Below are 16,162 nucleotides of genomic sequence, written 5' to 3' on the forward strand. Positions count from 1 at the left end.
CACGTGCCCCGCAGGTGCACGTGTGCACGTGGAGCACACACACTTCCTTCTTAGCTGCTTTTCAGAAAGCTTTTTATTTTATACTGGAGTTTAGCCCATTAACAGTGTTGTGACAGTTTCAGGTGGACAGCGAAGGACTCAGCCACACATATACACGTATCCATTCTCCCCAAACTTCCCTCCCATCCAGGCTGCCTTGGAACATTGAGCAGAGTTCCCTGTGCTGTACAGAAGGTCCTAGTTGGTTACAGCAGTGTGTACGTGTAAATCCCAGGCTTCTCTGGTGGCTCAGATGGTAAAGAATCTGCCTGCAATGTAGGAGACCTGAATTCGATGGAAGATCCCCTGGAGAAGAGAATGACTACCTGCTCCCATATTCTTGCCCAGAGAATCCCATGGACAGGGGAGCCTGGCGGGCTACAGTCCCTGGGGTCTCAAATAGTTGGACACGACTGAGTGACTAAGAATGCACACACAGGTAAATCCTAAACGCCCTAACTATCCCTTCCCCCATCCTTCCTTTCTGGAAACCATGACTTTGTTCTCTAAGTCTGTGAGTCTGTCTGTGGTCAGAATATAAATTGGTACACCCCTATGGAAAACAGTATGGAGGTGCCTTAAAAATCGAGAAATAGAGCTACGATGCGACCAGGCAATCCCACTCCTGGGCTTACACCCGGAGAAAAGCATGGTCTGAAAGGATACGCGCACCCGATGTTCATTGCAGTTTGTCCTCAGAAGTCAGGACACGGAAGCAACCTAAACGTCCACCAACGGGTGAGTGTACACAGAAGACACGGTGTGCACGTGGTGGGTATTACGCAGCCATCGAAAAGTGCACAAGAGTGCCGTGTGCAGCACCGTGGGTGGACCTGGAGACTGTCATACTGAGCGAGACAGAAGGAGAAATGTTGTACGGCATCCCTCATATGCAGAATCAAAAAAGAAACAACACAAAAGGACATCTGTATTTCTGAAATGGGTTTTTCCAAGAGCTGAGCGAGAGTCAGCAAGCTCTGGCCCTGGGCTGAATCTGGCCCACGGCTCCTTCTGTCACTCAAGCATCATTGGCACAGGCCCACACCTTGGGACAGCTTCCTCACCACCACAGCGGGGCTGAAAACTTTTAACACAACCAGTAGGCCCACCAAATCGGAAATGCTGGGTCTCCGGTCCTATTCGTGAAACATGGGGGCGCTCTGCACCAGCCAGCCTCACAGGGCTGGGAGTCCCTGGGGACAGAGCGGGGGAGGGCTGGAGGGCAGAGGCCAGCTCGCTCAGCTCTGTCCTGTTCTCGCTGACTGGACTTTGCCAGCTCCTCCCCAGACACCCCTGCTGCCAGGCCTTTACACGCAAGACAGACGTTGATAACGGTCAGGTAACAACGACAGCAGCAAAGGCCGGGGGTGGAGCGGAAACCCACCCGCCAGGCTCGCCTCCGGGACACCCCGGTGCCCTGCGGCGCCTGGTCATCCAGCACAGGGGCTGCTGGGAAATGCTCTGGGCACTGACCGCGGCCAGGGCGGTCCTGGGACACAGGACGGCAGGCTGGGTGAGGACTATGGCCTCCCACTCGCTGCTGGTGGCCCCCCCAGCGGCCCTGAGCAAGCCGCTGTCCATCCCCAGCCGGCTTCTGCTGGGGCCCGGCCCCTCCAACCTGACCCCCCGCGTCATGGCGGCCGGGAGGCTGCAGGTGCTGGGACACATGCACCAGGAGGTGTACCAGGTAGGTCACCGGGGTCTCGGCCCCTGTCCCGGGGCGGCCGGTCACCGGGGACTCGGCTGGGAGGCCGGTCACCGGGGTCTCGGCTGGGCGGCTGGTCACCGGGGTCTCGGCCCCTGTCCCGGGGCGGCCGGTCACCGGGGTCTCTGCCCCTGTCCCGGGGCGGCTGGTCACCAGGGTCTCGGCCCCTGTCCCGGGGCGGCCGGTCACCGGGGACTCGGCTGGGAGGCCAGTCACCGGGGTCTTGGCCCCTGTCCTGGCGGCCTCCTCTCGGGAGTGGGAGCGGGGAGGCTGTGAGCCATGTGTCCACCACCCCCAGATCATGGATGAGATCAAGCAAGGCATCCAGTACATGTTCCAGACCAGGAACCCCCTCAGCCTGGCCATCAGCGGCTCCGGGCACTGCGCCCTGGAGGCTGCCCTGTTCAACCTGCTGGAGCCGGGCGACTCCTTCCTGGTCGGGGTCAGCGGCATCTGGGGGCAGCGGGCCCAGGACATCGCAGAGCGCATCGGTAAGAGACAGGGCAGGAGGGTGTGTCCCCTCATTGCGTCCTTCCCCAAGGCCTCCCGCCCCAGCGTGAAGCCTGGAAGCACCCAGGTCCGGCTACCAACCTCAGGCCCTCCCCAGGTGGAAGCTACTCCCTCCCCACGCTTCATGCCTCCACCTCCTGCCGGCCTGCTGCCTCCTCCCAGGATGCTCCAGGGCCCCATCCCCTGGTGTCTTGGAACTTAGGGTCAGCAGTTTCCGGAGCCCACGGAGGGGTCGGCACTGCAGGGTGTCCTCTGATCTTAGCTCAAACCCGGGGGACCACCCCCCAGCTCTCTGAGGTCTTTAGGGGCCAGCCCCGCCTCTGTCACAGGACAAAGTTCCAGAAGCTGCATCTCCCGTAAAATCTCAGAAGCAGCTTCTGGAGCTGCAAAATGCTGAGGTAGGGACAGAGTTTGCAGTCCGGAGTAAAATTTTCTGGAGAGACAGACAAAAGTCGAAGCCCGAGTGTGCTTTGGGTTTAATGATTGATCGTGGTTTGGAAACGTCGTGAAGCTCCTGGCTGGTCAGCTCCACACACGGCTGCATTCGGTCCAGGTCAATGGACAACCCCTGACAGCCCGAGGGGGTCTTGACCCCTCGCCGGGGCCCCTCCGGTCTACACACTGGCTTTAAGAAGGGACCCCGGGTTGGGCAAGGCACCCTCCTGGCCTGGGGCTCCCCACCTCCCCCCACACCCCTGGGCTGGGGCTCTGGGGTGGTCTTGGGCCTTCCTGCCTCCTGCATATGGGGCTGGGGGTCTGCTGTGCATGGGGAGCAGGACAAGGGCCTGCCTTCCTGGACCCCCCAGGCCGCAAAGAGGGCAAAGCCCGCTCAGGCCTCCCTCATCCATTCAGTCCTTCATCAAATGCTGTGGTCCCTCTGAAGTCACCCTCTGATGTCATGCTCTGAAGTCACCTCTGATGTCATGCTCTGAAGTCACCTCTGATGTCATCCTCTAAAGTCACCTCTGATGTCATGCTCTGAAGTCACCCTCTGATGTCACCCTCTGAAGCTCAGCCCTGCACAGATCCGCACTTCGTCTGTGGGGAGGGCTGCAAGGGACAGGGATGCCCCCGCTTGGCTGGGCTCAGGGAAGGAGGCCAGAGCAGGGGGCCGAAAGCTGAGGGACCTGCTCCCATCCACGTGCCGCAGTGCCTGGATTCACCGAGCACACCCCAAGCTCCTCCCTGGGCAGTTGCTGGGCAGGTGTGGACGGCCCCCACAGGGCCCACCTGCTCAGCACACCACATCCCCGGTGTTGGTCCCCACCTGTGTGCGGGGGCGCTCACCACTCACATTGCCCCCAGGAGCCCGTGTGTGCCCGATGGTCAAGGCGCCTGGAGGCCACTTCACTCTACAGGAGGTGGAGGAGGTATGGGGGACGCAGAGGCCCAGGGAGGGGCCAGTCAGCTGGGCCGGCTCAGGGCGGGGCGGGGGCCATGGCGGGTCCCCGGGGCTTCTGAGCCCAGCTGCCCGGCCCTGAAAGCTTTCCCACACCTGGGGCAGGTGGGAGTTTGACCGGGAGGGTTCTGCTCCCCAAAGAAGCCAGGTCAGGACCCAGGCCGTGGCAGGGGGCAGGGGCAGGAGTGAGGGGGGGAGCAGGCCGTGCCCTGAATCTCGGGGTGCTAGCCCCTGCTGTCAGGCAGGATCAGCCCAACCAGCCCAGAACTAGGCTGACCTCACGCTGGCCCCAGGAGGATGGGGTTGGGAGCTGAGGCTCTGGCTCCTTAGGAGGAAAGTCCACGTCGTCCTGGAACGAGCCTCCCTCCCAGACCCGAGATGCCCGGCCTTGCGAGCAAAGGTGGGGCTGGAGGAGTGTATGGTCCCCGCTGCCCAGATCTGGCCGTCTATGGGGCCGTCTGTGGGGCGGCAGTGTCTGGGGCAGGTCTCGTCCTGCCCTGAAAGGACAGTCTTCATGTGAGGGGCTTCAGACCGGGGGAGGCCCCTGCCCTGCTGGCTCTGCCTCAGGCTGTCACTCCCGACCTCAGGCCCTGGCCCGGCACAAGCCAGTGCTCCTCTTCCTGGCCCATGGAGAGTCGTCCACCGGCGTGCTGCAGCCCCTCGACGGCTATGGGGAGCTCTGTCACAGGTAATCCCATACCCTCAGGTGAGCCTGTTCCTAAGGTGAGCCTGGTCCTCAGGTGAGAATGGCCTTCAGGTGAGCCTGGCCCTCAGGTGAGCGTGTCCCCTAGGTGAGCTAGGCCCTCAGGTGAGCCTGGCCCTCAGGTGAGCCTTGCACGCAGGTGAGCCTGACCCCTCAGGTGATCCTGTCCCGTCAGGTGAGCCTGTCCCTCAGTTGAGTCTGGCCCACAGATGGGTTTGGCCCCTCAGGTAAGGCTGTCTCCTCAGGTGATCCTGTCCCTCAGGTGAGCCTGTCCCTCAGTTGAGTCTGGCCCACAGATGGGTTTGGCCCCTCAGGTAAGGCTGTCTCCTCAGGTGATCCTGTCCCTCAGGTGAGCCTGGCCCTCAGGTGAGCCAGCCCTTCAGGTGAGCCTGACACCTCAGGTGAGTCTATTCTCTCAGGTGAGCCTGTCCTTCAGGTGAGCCTGAACCCTCAGGTGACCCGGGCTCTCCGGTGAGGTTGGCCCTCAGGTGAGCCTGGCCCTCAGGTGAGCCTGGCTCTCAGGTGAGCCTGGCTCTCAGGTGAGGTTGGCCTCTCAGGTGAGCAGGGTCTCAGGTGAGCCTGACCGTTCAGGTGAACCTGACCCCTCAGGTGAGCCTGGCCCTCAGGTGAGCCTTGCCCTTAGGTAAGCCTGACTCCTCACGTGAGCCTTCCCCCTCAGGTGAGCCTGGCCCTCAGGTGAGCCTGACCTTCCCGTGAGCCTGCCCCTCACCTGAGCCTGGTCTTCAGGTGAGCCTGACCCCTCAGGTGAGCCTGGCCCCTCAGGTGAGCCTGATGCTCAGGTGAGCCTGACCCTTCAGGTGAGCCTGGCCCTGAGGTAACCCTGGCCCTGAGGTAAGCCTGTCCCCTCAGGTGAGCCTGGCCCTCAGGTAAGCATGAACCCTCAGGTAAGCCTGTTCACTTCATGTGAGCCAGGGCCTCAGGTGAGCCTGACCCCTTATTTGAGCCCAGCCCTCAGGTGAGCCTGACCCCTCAGATGAGCCTGGCCCCTCAGGTAAGGCTGGCTCCTCAGGTAACCTGGCTCTCATGTGAGCCTGGACCCTCAGGTGAGCCTGGCCCCACAAGTGAGGCTGGCTCCTCAGGTGAGCCTGGCCTTCAGGTGAGCCTGGCCCCTCAGGTGAACCTGGCCCTCAGGTGAGCCTGACCGCTCAGGTGTGCCTGTCCCCTCAGGTGAGCCTGGCCCTCAAGTGAGCCTGGCCCTCAGGTGAGGCTGGCCCCTCAGGTGAGCCTGTCTCTCAGGTGAGCCTGGCCCTAAGGTAAACCTGGACCTTAGGGGAGATTGGCCCCTCAGATGAGGCTGGCTCCTCAAATGATCCTGTCCCTCAGGTGAGGTTGGCCCCTCAGGTAAGCCTGGCCTTCAGTGAGCCTGACCCATCAAGTGAGCTTGGTCCTCAGGTGAGGCTGGCCCCGTAGGTCAGCCTGGCCCTCAGATGAGCCTGGCCCCTCAGGTGAGCCTGGCCCTAGGTGAGCCTGGCCCTCAGGTGAGCCTGACTCCTCAGGTGAGCCTTACCCCTCAGGTGAGCCTGTCCCCTCGGGTGAGCCTGTCCCTCAGGTAAGGTTAGCCTCTTAGGTGAGCCAGGCCCTCAGGTGAGACTGGCCCCTCAGGTGAGCCTGACTCCTCAGCTGAACCTGTCCCCATAGGTGAGCCTGGCCCTCAGGTGAGTCTGACACCTCAGGTGAGCCTGACACCTCAGGTGAGCCAGGCCCTCGGGTAAGGCTGATCCCACAGGTGAGCCTGGTCCTCAGGTGAGCCTCGCCCTCAGGTGAGCCTGGTCCTCAGGTGAGCCAGGCCCTCAGATGAGCCTGCCTCTCAGGTCAGCCTCAACCCATAGTGAGCCTGGCCCTCAGGTGAGCCTGCCCCTCATTTGAGCCTGTCCCCTCAGGTGAGCCTGGACCTCAGGTGAGCCTGACCCCTCAGGTGAGCCTGTCCCCTCAGGTGAGCCTGTGTCTCAGGTGAGCCTCTCTCATGTGAGGTTGGCCTCTCAGATTAGCCTGGCCCTCTGGTGAGCCTGTCCCTCAGGTGAAATTGGTCCCTCAGGTGAGCCTTCCCTCAGGTCAGCCTGGCCTTCAGGTGAACCTGTCAGGTGAGCCAGGCCTTCAGGTGAGGATGGGCCCTCATGTGAGCCTGTCCCCTCAGGTGAGCCTGGCCCCTCAGGTGAGCCTTGCACGCAGGTGAGCCTGACTCCTCAGGTGAACTTGTCCCCTCAGGTGAGCCCTGACCCTCAGATGAGCCTGACACCTCAGGGGAGCCTGTCCTTTCAGGTGAGCCTGGCCCTCAGGTGAGCCTTACCCCTCAGGTGAACCGGGCCCTCAGGTGAAGTTGACCCCTCAGGTGAGGCTGGCTCCACAGGTGAGCCTGTCCCTCATGTGAGGTTGGCCTCTCAGGTTAGGCTGGCTCTCAGATGAGCCTGTCCCTCAGGTGAGCTTGTCCCCTCAGGTGAGCCTGTCCTCTCAGGTGGGCCTGGCCCTCAGGTGTGCCGGACCCCTCACTTAGCCCAACCCCTCAGGTGAGCCAGTCCCCTCAGGTGAGCCTGTCCCTCAGGTGAGGTTGGCCCCTCAGGAGAGGCTGGCTCCACAGGTGAGCCTGTCCTTCAGCTGAGGTTAGTCCCTCAGGTTAGCCTGGCCTTCAGATGAGCCTGTCCTTCAAGTGAGGTTGGTCCCTCAGGTGAGCCTGCCCCTCAGGTGAGCCTGGACCTCAGGTGAGCCTGCCTGCCCAGTGAGCCAGGCCCTCAGGTTAGGCTGGACACTGAGGTGAGGCTGGCCCTCGGGCGAGCCTGTCCCTCATTTGATTTTGGCTCTGAGGTGAGCCTCACCCTCAGGTGAGCCTGTCCCCTCAGGTAAGCCTAACTCCTCAGGTGGGCCTGGCCCCACAGGTGAGCGTGGACCTCAGTTGAGGTTGGCCCATCCGGTGAGCCTGCCCCTCAGTTGAGCCTGACCCCACAGGTTAGCCTGACCCTCAGGTGAGCCTGCCCCTCATTTAAGCCTGGCCCTGAGGTGAGCCTGGCCATCAGGTGAGCCTGACCCTCACTGAGCCTGACCCCTTAGGTGAGCCTGTCCCCTCAGGTGAGCCTGGCCTTCAGGTGAACCTGTCAGGTGAGCCAGGCCCTCAGGTGAGGATGGGCCCTCATGTGAGCCTGGTCCTCAGGTGATCCTGGCCCCTCACGTGAGCCTGTCCCCTCAGGTGAGCCTTGCACCCAGGTGAGCCCTGACCCTCAGATGAGCCTGACACCTCAGGGGAGCCTGTCCTTTCAGGTGAGCCTGGCTCTCAGGTGAGCCTTACCCCTCAGGTGAACCAGGCCCTCAGGTGAAGTTGACCCCTCGTGTGAGCCTGGTCCTCAGGTGAGCCTGTCCCTCAGGTAACACTGACTCCTCAGGTGAGCCAGTCTCCTCAGGTGAGCCTGGTCCTCATGTGAGCCTGGCCCTCAGATGAGGCTGGCCCTTAGGTGAGGCTGGCCCCTCAGGTGAGCCTGTCCCTCAGGTGAGGTTGGACCCTCAGGTGAGCCTGACCCTCAGGAGAGCCTGTCCCTCAGGTGAGCCTGGCCTTCAAGTGAGCCTGACACCTCAGGTGAGCCCTGCACTCAGGTGAGCCTGGCCCTCAGGTGAGGCTGGCCCCTCAGGTGAGCCTGTCCCTCATTTGATCCTGGCCCTGAGGTAGCCTGGCCCACAGGTGAGCCTCTCCCTCAGGTAAGCCTAACTCCTCAGGTGAGCCTTTGCCCTCAGGTGAGCCTGGCCCTCAGATGAGGTTGTCCCCTCAGGTGATTCTGGCCCTCAGGTGAACCTAACCCCACAGGTTATTCTCACCCTCAGGTGAGCCTGCCCCTCAGGTGAGCCTGACCCCACAGGTTATCCTGGCCCTCAGGTGAGCCTGACCCTCATTTGAGCCTGGCACTTAGGTGAGCCTGGACCTCAGGTGAGCCTGACCACTCAGGTGAGCCTGTCCCCTCAAGTGAGCCTGGCCCTCAGGTGAGCCTGGCCCCTCAGGTGACCCTGGCCCTCAGGTGATGTTGGCCCCTCAGGTGAGCCTGGCCCTCAGGTGAGGCTGGCCCCTCAGGTGAGCCTGGCCCTCAGGTGAGCCTGGCCCTCAGGTAATCCTAACTCCTCAGGTGAGCCTGTCCCTCATGTGAGGGTGGCTCCTCAGGTGAGCCTGACCCCTCAGGTGACCCTGGCCCTCAGGTGATGTTGGCCCCTCAGGTGAGCCTGGCTCTCAGGTGAGCCTGTCCCTCAGGTGAGGTGGACCCTCAGTTGAGGCTATCTCCTTAGGTGAGCCTGGCCCTCAGGTAAGCCTAACTCCTCAGGTGAGCCTGTCCCCTCAGTTGAGCCTGGCCCTCTGGTTAGCTGGACCCCTCAGGTGAGCCTGGCCCTCAGGTGAGCCTTACCGATCAGGTGAGCCTGGCCGTCAGGTAAGGTTGCCCCTCAGGTGAGGCTGGCTCCTCAGGTGAGCCTGTCCTTCCGGTGAGGTTGGCTTCTTAGGTGATCCTGTTCCTCAGGGGAGCCTGCCCCTCAGGTGAGCGTGTGCCTCAGCGGAGCCTGGCCCTCATGGGAGCTTGGCCCTCAGGTGAGCCTGGCCCTCAGTTGAGTGTGGCCCTCAGGTGAGCCTGACCCCTCAAGTGAGCCTGTCCCCTCAGGTGAGCCTGTCCCTCAGTTGAGCCTGGCACCTCAGGTGAACCTGGCCCTCAGGTGAGCCTACCCCTCAGGTGAGCCTGGTCCTCAGGTGAGCCTTCCCCTCAGGTTAGCCTTTCCCTTAGGTGAGCCTGCCCCTCAGGTGAGCCTGTCCCTCAGGTGAGCCTGGCCCTGAGTGTCAGTGCTGGGGGCAGAGCCAAGCCCAGCTCAGAGCCAGCCTGGGGATAGTGTGGGGTGTGCTGGTGTGCTGGCAGGCCCCTCCCCACAGGAACTAAACATGCAGTTCCAGCTCCATTTCCCGCTGGGCTCACCCCAGCCTCTCTCATGTGGAGTGGGGTTCAGGCTTTCTTGGGGTCCTCCTGGCCCTGGGCAAAGGCTATGTGTACCCTCCGGTCTGAGAGCAGGATCAGGTGTCCCCAGAGTGCCACCTCCCTCCCTGCTGGTTATGGCTCAATGCCGACCCTGCAGCCGTGGGCCCAGGGCCTGCCCACCTTGCCCTGACCCCAGAGCCCCAGAGAAGCCCCAGAGAAGCCCCCGCCCTCCACTGGCTTTCTCAGGGCCCCCCGCTCTACAGGGTCCCTTTCTAGGACCAGCAGCCCTGCTCTGGACAGTTGACCACAGGGGGAAAGAAGAGAAACTCCACCTCCAGGCTGGATCATCCTGGCAGACCTGCTGTCCCCCAAGGGGGCCACGGGGCCACTGGGCACAGCCCCAGCCAGGACCACCTGCCCCCTGGAGTCCTGTCCAGGGGGCCACGCTCACCAGCGTCACCTGGGCTACAATTCCCAGAGGCCCACAGGGAACGGTCTTTGGGCCCTTCTCCTAGGAAAGTGCGGGGTGCAGGAGGGTCAGAGGCTCAGCTCAGGCTGCTCCTGGACTCTGTCCTCCACACGCGCTGGACGTCTGCCCGGTGGGCTGCCAGACAGACGGAGGGCCAGCCTTCTGCTGCCCAGCTCCCTGGACCCCACACAGCCCTGGGGTCTGCGAGCTCAGGGTACCCAGCTGGCCCACAGGACGCAGACTGCCCGGCTGGCCCTGTCACGTACCTGTGTGGGAACCCCGGGTCTAGCGCCCAGGGGCCCTGGCCATCCTGAGCCCCCGTGTGGCATCCGCTCTGCCGGGGGCTGACCGTGGTCCCAGCTCAGGGCAGGTGCCGAGTCTGAGGCCCCTGCTCCTCTCTGCTGCTCTCCCCCAGACACCAGTGCCTGCTCCTGGTGGACTCAGTGGCATCCCTGGGTGGGGCCCCCATCTACATGGACCAGCAGGGTGAGTGCGTCCCCCACCCCAGCCTGTTGGTGGGTTCTGAGGGTCAGAAGTCCTCGCTGGTGTCCTGTGCCCTGTGCCAGGGCCTGCACGTCCGTCAGCCCCACACGGGGCCCGGTCTCCATAGGCCCCCAGGCACGCACCAGCTCCTCCCAGGGCTGGACACTCTCCATACTGACCACACCCCGTGTCCCCGCTGGGCCGCGGGCCGGGACAAGCCCAGGGAGAGAGAGAGGGAGGAAGGGACGCTGCGGGACAAGCAGTTGGAGAGGATCAGAGCCCTGACGGGGCAGGTGCGGGCAGTGCCCACCAGGGCAGGGACCTGGGGCCCCGTCCAGCCGGGCCTCGGTTTCCCATTGGCCCCACCCTCAGGGAGGTGGCGGCGGGGCGGGGCTCGGGTCCCAGCCCTGGTCCTCCGTCCTCCCAGCTGGCTGCTTGCCCAGCACCCTCCCCTGCTGCTCCCCGTATCGTAAACTCCCCTGGCAGTGGGGGCGCCCTGTGGATGGGCACCTCAAGGTGTGAGAGCATCACCTTTCCCCCCACCCCGGGCCACCCGTACCCTCTCTGCCTGCACTTTGACCCCAACTGCGTGGGTCTGCCACGCCAAGCAGACACTAGCGGGGTCCTCCGGTTAGCTCAGCCTGCCTGGAATGGTGTCGGGACCGCAGGAGAGGGGTCTAGTCCTACAGCACGCTTGGATGGTGGGTCCCAGGTCCCCTCAACGTCTGCTGGGTGGGCAGCCCCCACAACCGCCCCCACAACCGCCCCCACGGACGGCCCCTGAGCGTGCGCCCCTCTCCCGCAGGCATCGACATCCTGTACTCGGGCTCCCAGAAGGTCCTGAACGCGCCCCCGGGCATCTCGCTCATCTCCTTCAGCGACAAGGCCAAGTAAGTGAGCCCCGCCCGCCCCACCCAGGACCAGACTGGCATTGAAGGTCAGACTGCCGCCCCGGGGATGGCAAGGAGGGAGAGGACAGGCCCGGTGGGAGGAGAGGTCTGCCAGGGACCCCCGGGGTCTCCCAGCCCGGGGCACTGGCCTCTTCCCAGTCTGTCCCCTAGGCCCCTCCAGTGAACCCCAGAAGAGATGAGGCTTCTTTCCTAGGCCTCTAGCCTCAGCCTCCCCTCTGTCATTATTTGTGGGTATACTTTCAAATGATTTAGATTTAAATTTCACCATTCAACACAGAGCATGTGGTGACCCTATGCTCAGATTTCTGAAACAAATAAACGGACAGACAGATAACTGAGCAATAAACGCTGTAGAATGTATTAAACAAACAGAGAAAACCTCAGGGCCAGTACACCTGTGTGTCTTATGCATTTGGCATCCGTTTAGCATAGGGACAGGCCAGGCAACTGGGCAGAAAGCCCGTTCAGCACTGAATAGAGGCCCTTGGCTGCTGCGAGCATGTCTCCCTGACTTCAGGCTCGAGACTGATGGAGGAGTCTGACTCATGTATTGGTGCTGTTTAGTCGCTAAGATTTGTCCGACTCTGCGACTCCATGAGTAGCAGCAAGCCAGGCCTCCCTGTCCATTACCAACTCCTGGAGTCTACCCAAACCCATGTCCATCGAGCTGGTGATGCCATCCAGCCATCTCATCCTCTGTCGTCCCCTTCTCCTTTTGCCTTCCATCTTTCCCAGCATCAGGGTCTTTTCCAATGAGTCAGCTCTTCCCATCAGGTGGCCAAAGTAATGGAGCTTCAGCATCATTCCTTCCAATGAATATTAAGGACTGATTTCCTTTAGGATGGACTGGTTTGATCTCCCTGCAGTCCAAGGGACTCTCAGAGTCTTCACCGGCACCACAGTTGGAAAGCATCAGTCCTTGTGCAAGACCCTTGCATTCAGGAGGAACAGTAGCAGCAAAGCATAGACATCAGTAAAGGAGCTCCTGCAGACTGGGCCTGCGGGGCGAGCCTGCAATGAGCCGACTGCCTGGAGCTTGGAGTGTGGCCGCCCGAGTCCTGGGCCTGTAGGTTAGAACGGCAGTCTGGAGACAGCATGGCTGGTGCAGTCCTCAGATTTCCCCAGTTTTCCAAACAAGTGTCCAGGATGCTTTCCTCAAACTGGGTTCCCTCCGCAACCTTTCTGTGTTTGAACTCACCATGCAGCAGACCTTCCCATCCGCTCTCTCTGACCTGAGCATAGAGCAGGGCGACTCCACGGGAGGAGACGGGTAGGCGGCGCCAGCCCAGGTCCCGAGGGACAGGCTCACACCCCCGAGGCAGAGGCACAGGCTGGAACCGCGGGGGCCTGAACACCCCCAACCCATCTCACTTCTGAGAAACAAGGGGCACTGTTGCTGGTTCTTTCTCCACAGAAATAAGATCTATGCTCGTAAGACCAAGCCCGTCTCTTTCTACCTGGACATCCAGTGGCTGGCCAACTTCTGGGGCTGTGATGACACGCCCAGGACGTGAGTGGGGGAAGCCGGGGGGGGGGGGAACAGGGACTGACAGGGAGGGGGAGCCCCCGCCTTCATTCCCCTGCGCCCCGGCTGGAGCCACAGGCTCTCCAGTGCCAGGCCTGAAATGCCCTCCGGGGTCCCCCCAGTCCTCGAGGCCCCAGGCGTGGTCCCCGCCCCCCTCCATGAGGCCCTCTCCTCCAGGAAGTCCTCACACTCCTGCAGACACTTCACACCTGGCCTGACAGCTTCCCAGTCCTGGGCCTCCACTTCACCCACTTCTCAAAAGGAGGGCTCCCCAGGCTTCTCTCTGAGGGGACTTTATCTTAACCTGAGCCCCTTACGTGACCCTTGGGGACGGGGACCCCAGGAACTGTGCCCTGCCCAGCGGTCACAGCGAGGCACCAGGCTCCAGGTGGGACCCAGTGCCCGGCCTCCACTGCCGTCCACCTGCCCCCGCGACCTGGCCGGTGCCCCTGCCCAGAGCCCCGCCCCCACCCCGATCAGCCAGGGTTGGGGGACATCAAGGCACTGCCCGACTGCACCCACTGACCCGGGCCCCCTCTGTGCTCCAGGTACCACCACACCACCCCCGTCATCAGCCTGTACAGCCTGAGGGAGAGCCTGGCCCACCTGGCGGAGCAGGTACTGGGTGGGCCGGGGGCGGGCAGTAGGGGAGCTTGGAGCTAGGTCCCACAGGGTGAGGCTGGGGAACCCCCGGAGCCCCTCCCCAGGGTTCCCTCAGGCTGGGGGCCCTTGCTGGAGGAGACTAGACCTGGGCAGGAGGGCTCTGGGCGGGGCTGGGGGTAGACAGTGATGGGACGGGTGTGACCACGTTCTGCCCTCTGGCTCCCAATAAAGCACACACAAGGGCCCAGAGGGGAGGCAGCCTGTGAGCCGAGAGGCCAGGCGGGAAGGAGAGAGAGCCGGCCCGAGGGAGGGCTGGGGAGTGAGACCCCCTCCAGGAGCCCCGCTGTGCCCGCCGCTCCCAGGGAGGGCAGGAGCTGCGTGGGTCAGCAGCTGTGACGCCACCAGGGCGGCCCCATGACCAGGGCAGTGTCCTCACTCTCAGGACCCAAGAGGCCCAGAAATGCACCGGGACAGCCCCCAGGGGCCAGCCCAGGGGCCAGGGAGAGGCCTGGGCCACGGCCAGCCTCAGCGAGGCTGCGTGCTGGCTGACCACGTCTGCCCTGTGTCCACTCACCTCACCACCGCCCTGGGCCGGGCGGGCGGGGCTGTCCCAGCCTCAGGCTGGCTTGTGCCGCCAGAGAGGCTGGGGCTGCACACTTGCGGGGGTTCTCCAGAGCGGGGCCCCGGCTGTGAGCTTTGGAAGCAGGGGAGGCTGGGTGCCTGGAACAGGGCCTGTGAGGTCAGGGGCTGGGAGGGCACTTTCCACACCTGGCCAGCCCCCCGCCTCTGGCTAGGTGCGCACCCCTCCCAGGGGCCTGGAGGACCCAACCGCCAGCTGGGGCCCAGGCTATTCCCCCTCCAGACCCTTTCCACTCCCCCCAAAAGGCCCAGGCCTAGACCTTGGGCAGAGTCAGGGCCCTAAACCTGCAGCTCAAGGGGGCTCCCAAGGGGCTCAGTGTCCAGGAGAGGAGAGGAGACCCTCCCCAGGCCAGAGCTCCCCTGCTGTGAATGCCAGCCAGCTTCTCCCACTCTGGCCTCCGAGGAGGGAACCCACTTGCCCCCCAGCCTGCAACCTGTCCCTCCAGGGCCTGGAGAACAGCTGGCGGCAGCACCGCGAGGCCTCTGAGTACCTACACACGTGCCTGCAGGGGTTGGGCCTGCAGCTGTTCGTGAAGGACCAGGTGAGGAGGGCGGGGCAGGGGGTCAGAGGGCAGGGGGCAGGGGGTCAGAGGGCAGGGGGCAAGGGAAGGGAGTGAGGGCAGGGGCAGCAGGAGTGGGTGGGGAGAGGGAGAGCACCTCTCCAGCCCTGTCTGAATATATGGGTCTGGGGTGGGGGCAGTCACGGTCACAGTTTTCTGGCCTCTGGATCTCAGGACACTTAAGTGGGTGCCCCTACTCCCCCCACAAAGCCTCCTGCCTGGAGTCATTGTGGGTGATCTCTGAGCTGGAAGATGCCCCTTGGCCCGCAGAGCCCCGGCCAGACACCAGCCTGGAAGGGGTTGGGGTGGGGTGTGCTGGATGAGCCAGGCACCCCAAGCTTCAGCCTGTGACCTGCCAGACAGAAGACACAGGGCGGGGTTGGGAGGGGCGTCCCTGGAGGCTGGAAGCCCCGCCCTGAGCACCAGCCCGAGGGCATGGCTGCTGGGAGGGTGGGGACCCTGCTCTCTGGGCCCTTTCTCCCGCCTCCATGCTTGACCCTCCCCGCCGCCCCTCTGGAGGCCGGCCAGGGGGGCTGCCTACCATCTGTCGTGAGGGAGCCGAGCCCCGTGCACCCTGCAGGCGCTCCGGCTGCCCACCATCACCAGCGTGGTGGTCCCCGCGGGCTATGACTGGAGGGACATCGTCAAGTACGTCATGGACCACCACAACATCGAGATTGCGGGCGGCCTTGGGCCCTCGGCGGGGAAGGTAAGGGCCCTGCGGCCGTGAGTGCTCCAGGCCCAGGCCTAGGCCAGTGGCCAGTGGAGGGCCAGGGCAGCAGGAAGGGGACACCTTTCTCTGAAGTCGGGAGTGACCTCAGCCAAGGGCACCCTCTGCCCCTCCTCCTGCACTGGGGGACGCCAGCCGGCTCTGCGCCAGCCTCAGTCGTGGCAGCCAGGCCCCCACCCGAGGTGACCTCCTCCTCCTGCCCTGCCCCCAGGTGCTGCGAATCGGCCTGCTGGGCAGCAACGCCACGCGGGAGAGCGTGGACCGAGTGACCCGGGCCCTGCGGGAGGCCCTGCAGCGCTGCCCCCGCAGCAAGCTGTGAGCGGGCTGTCTGTTCCTCATCCACTGTGGGAGCAGGCGGGCGGCCCCGGGTTGAACAGACTCTGCAGGGGGCAGCGGACAGCGGCTGCCCCGCCCAGGCGGCCCGGCCCCTCCCGGTGGAGCCTCCTGGTGTGGCCGCATGGGCCCGCAGCACCTCCCCTTGAGCCGTCGCCCCCATAGGTCCCTGGCCTCCTACGAAGGTTCAGTAAAGCAGTGGCTTCATCGGTCGTCACTGTGTGGATCCCCTGCTCCCTGACTGCACCTGAGCTGGGGGTTTGGATTCAGGGAGCAGAACCTTGCCGGAAGGATCCGGGCTGGAGGACGGGTTGTGTGAGTCAGTCAGCTGCCCGGGGTTCCTGTCACTGCACAGTCTGGGTCTAGATAGTGAACCTGCAAACACCTCCTCTCCCCCCACCTCCACAGAGGCCCCACGGCCACAGGGTTACGGCTAGGCACCAAGAGCTCAGGAGCACACAGCCAGGACTCAGGCCCTGAGGAGCCCCGGGCACACACGCAGCACCCCGCAGGCCCTGAGAGCCTGGGAGGGCCCAGCCCTGGGCCACTCTGCACTCACGTGTGCAACAGAGGGGGCCCCAGGACTGCAACCCCCCTGCCTGGC

General features: G+C 63.7%; 1 protein-coding gene across 1 annotated transcript; it reads left to right on the top strand.

Moving 5' to 3' along the window:
- The first annotated feature begins 615 nt into the window (after nt 1-615).
- On the top strand, nt 616-15,779 carry AGXT (alanine--glyoxylate and serine--pyruvate aminotransferase). Its single transcript, XM_040232020.1, has 11 exons — nt 616-1,726; nt 2,043-2,235; nt 3,560-3,624; nt 4,241-4,341; nt 10,190-10,260; nt 11,063-11,147; nt 12,583-12,678; nt 13,242-13,311; nt 14,382-14,477; nt 15,076-15,204; nt 15,437-15,779. The coding sequence occupies exons 1-11, from the start codon at nt 1,496-1,498 to the stop codon at nt 15,542-15,544; spliced, it is 1,245 nt and encodes a 414-aa protein (XP_040087954.1). The 5' UTR covers nt 616-1,495; the 3' UTR covers nt 15,545-15,779.
- Nucleotides 15,780-16,162: the final 383 nt, after the last annotated feature.

The sequence above is a fragment of the Oryx dammah genome, unplaced genomic scaffold (genome assembly GCF_014754425.2).
Source record: "Oryx dammah isolate SB20612 unplaced genomic scaffold, SCBI_Odam_1.1 HiC_scaffold_28, whole genome shotgun sequence".
In the NCBI taxonomy this organism is placed as follows: domain Eukaryota; kingdom Metazoa; phylum Chordata; class Mammalia; order Artiodactyla; family Bovidae; genus Oryx; species Oryx dammah.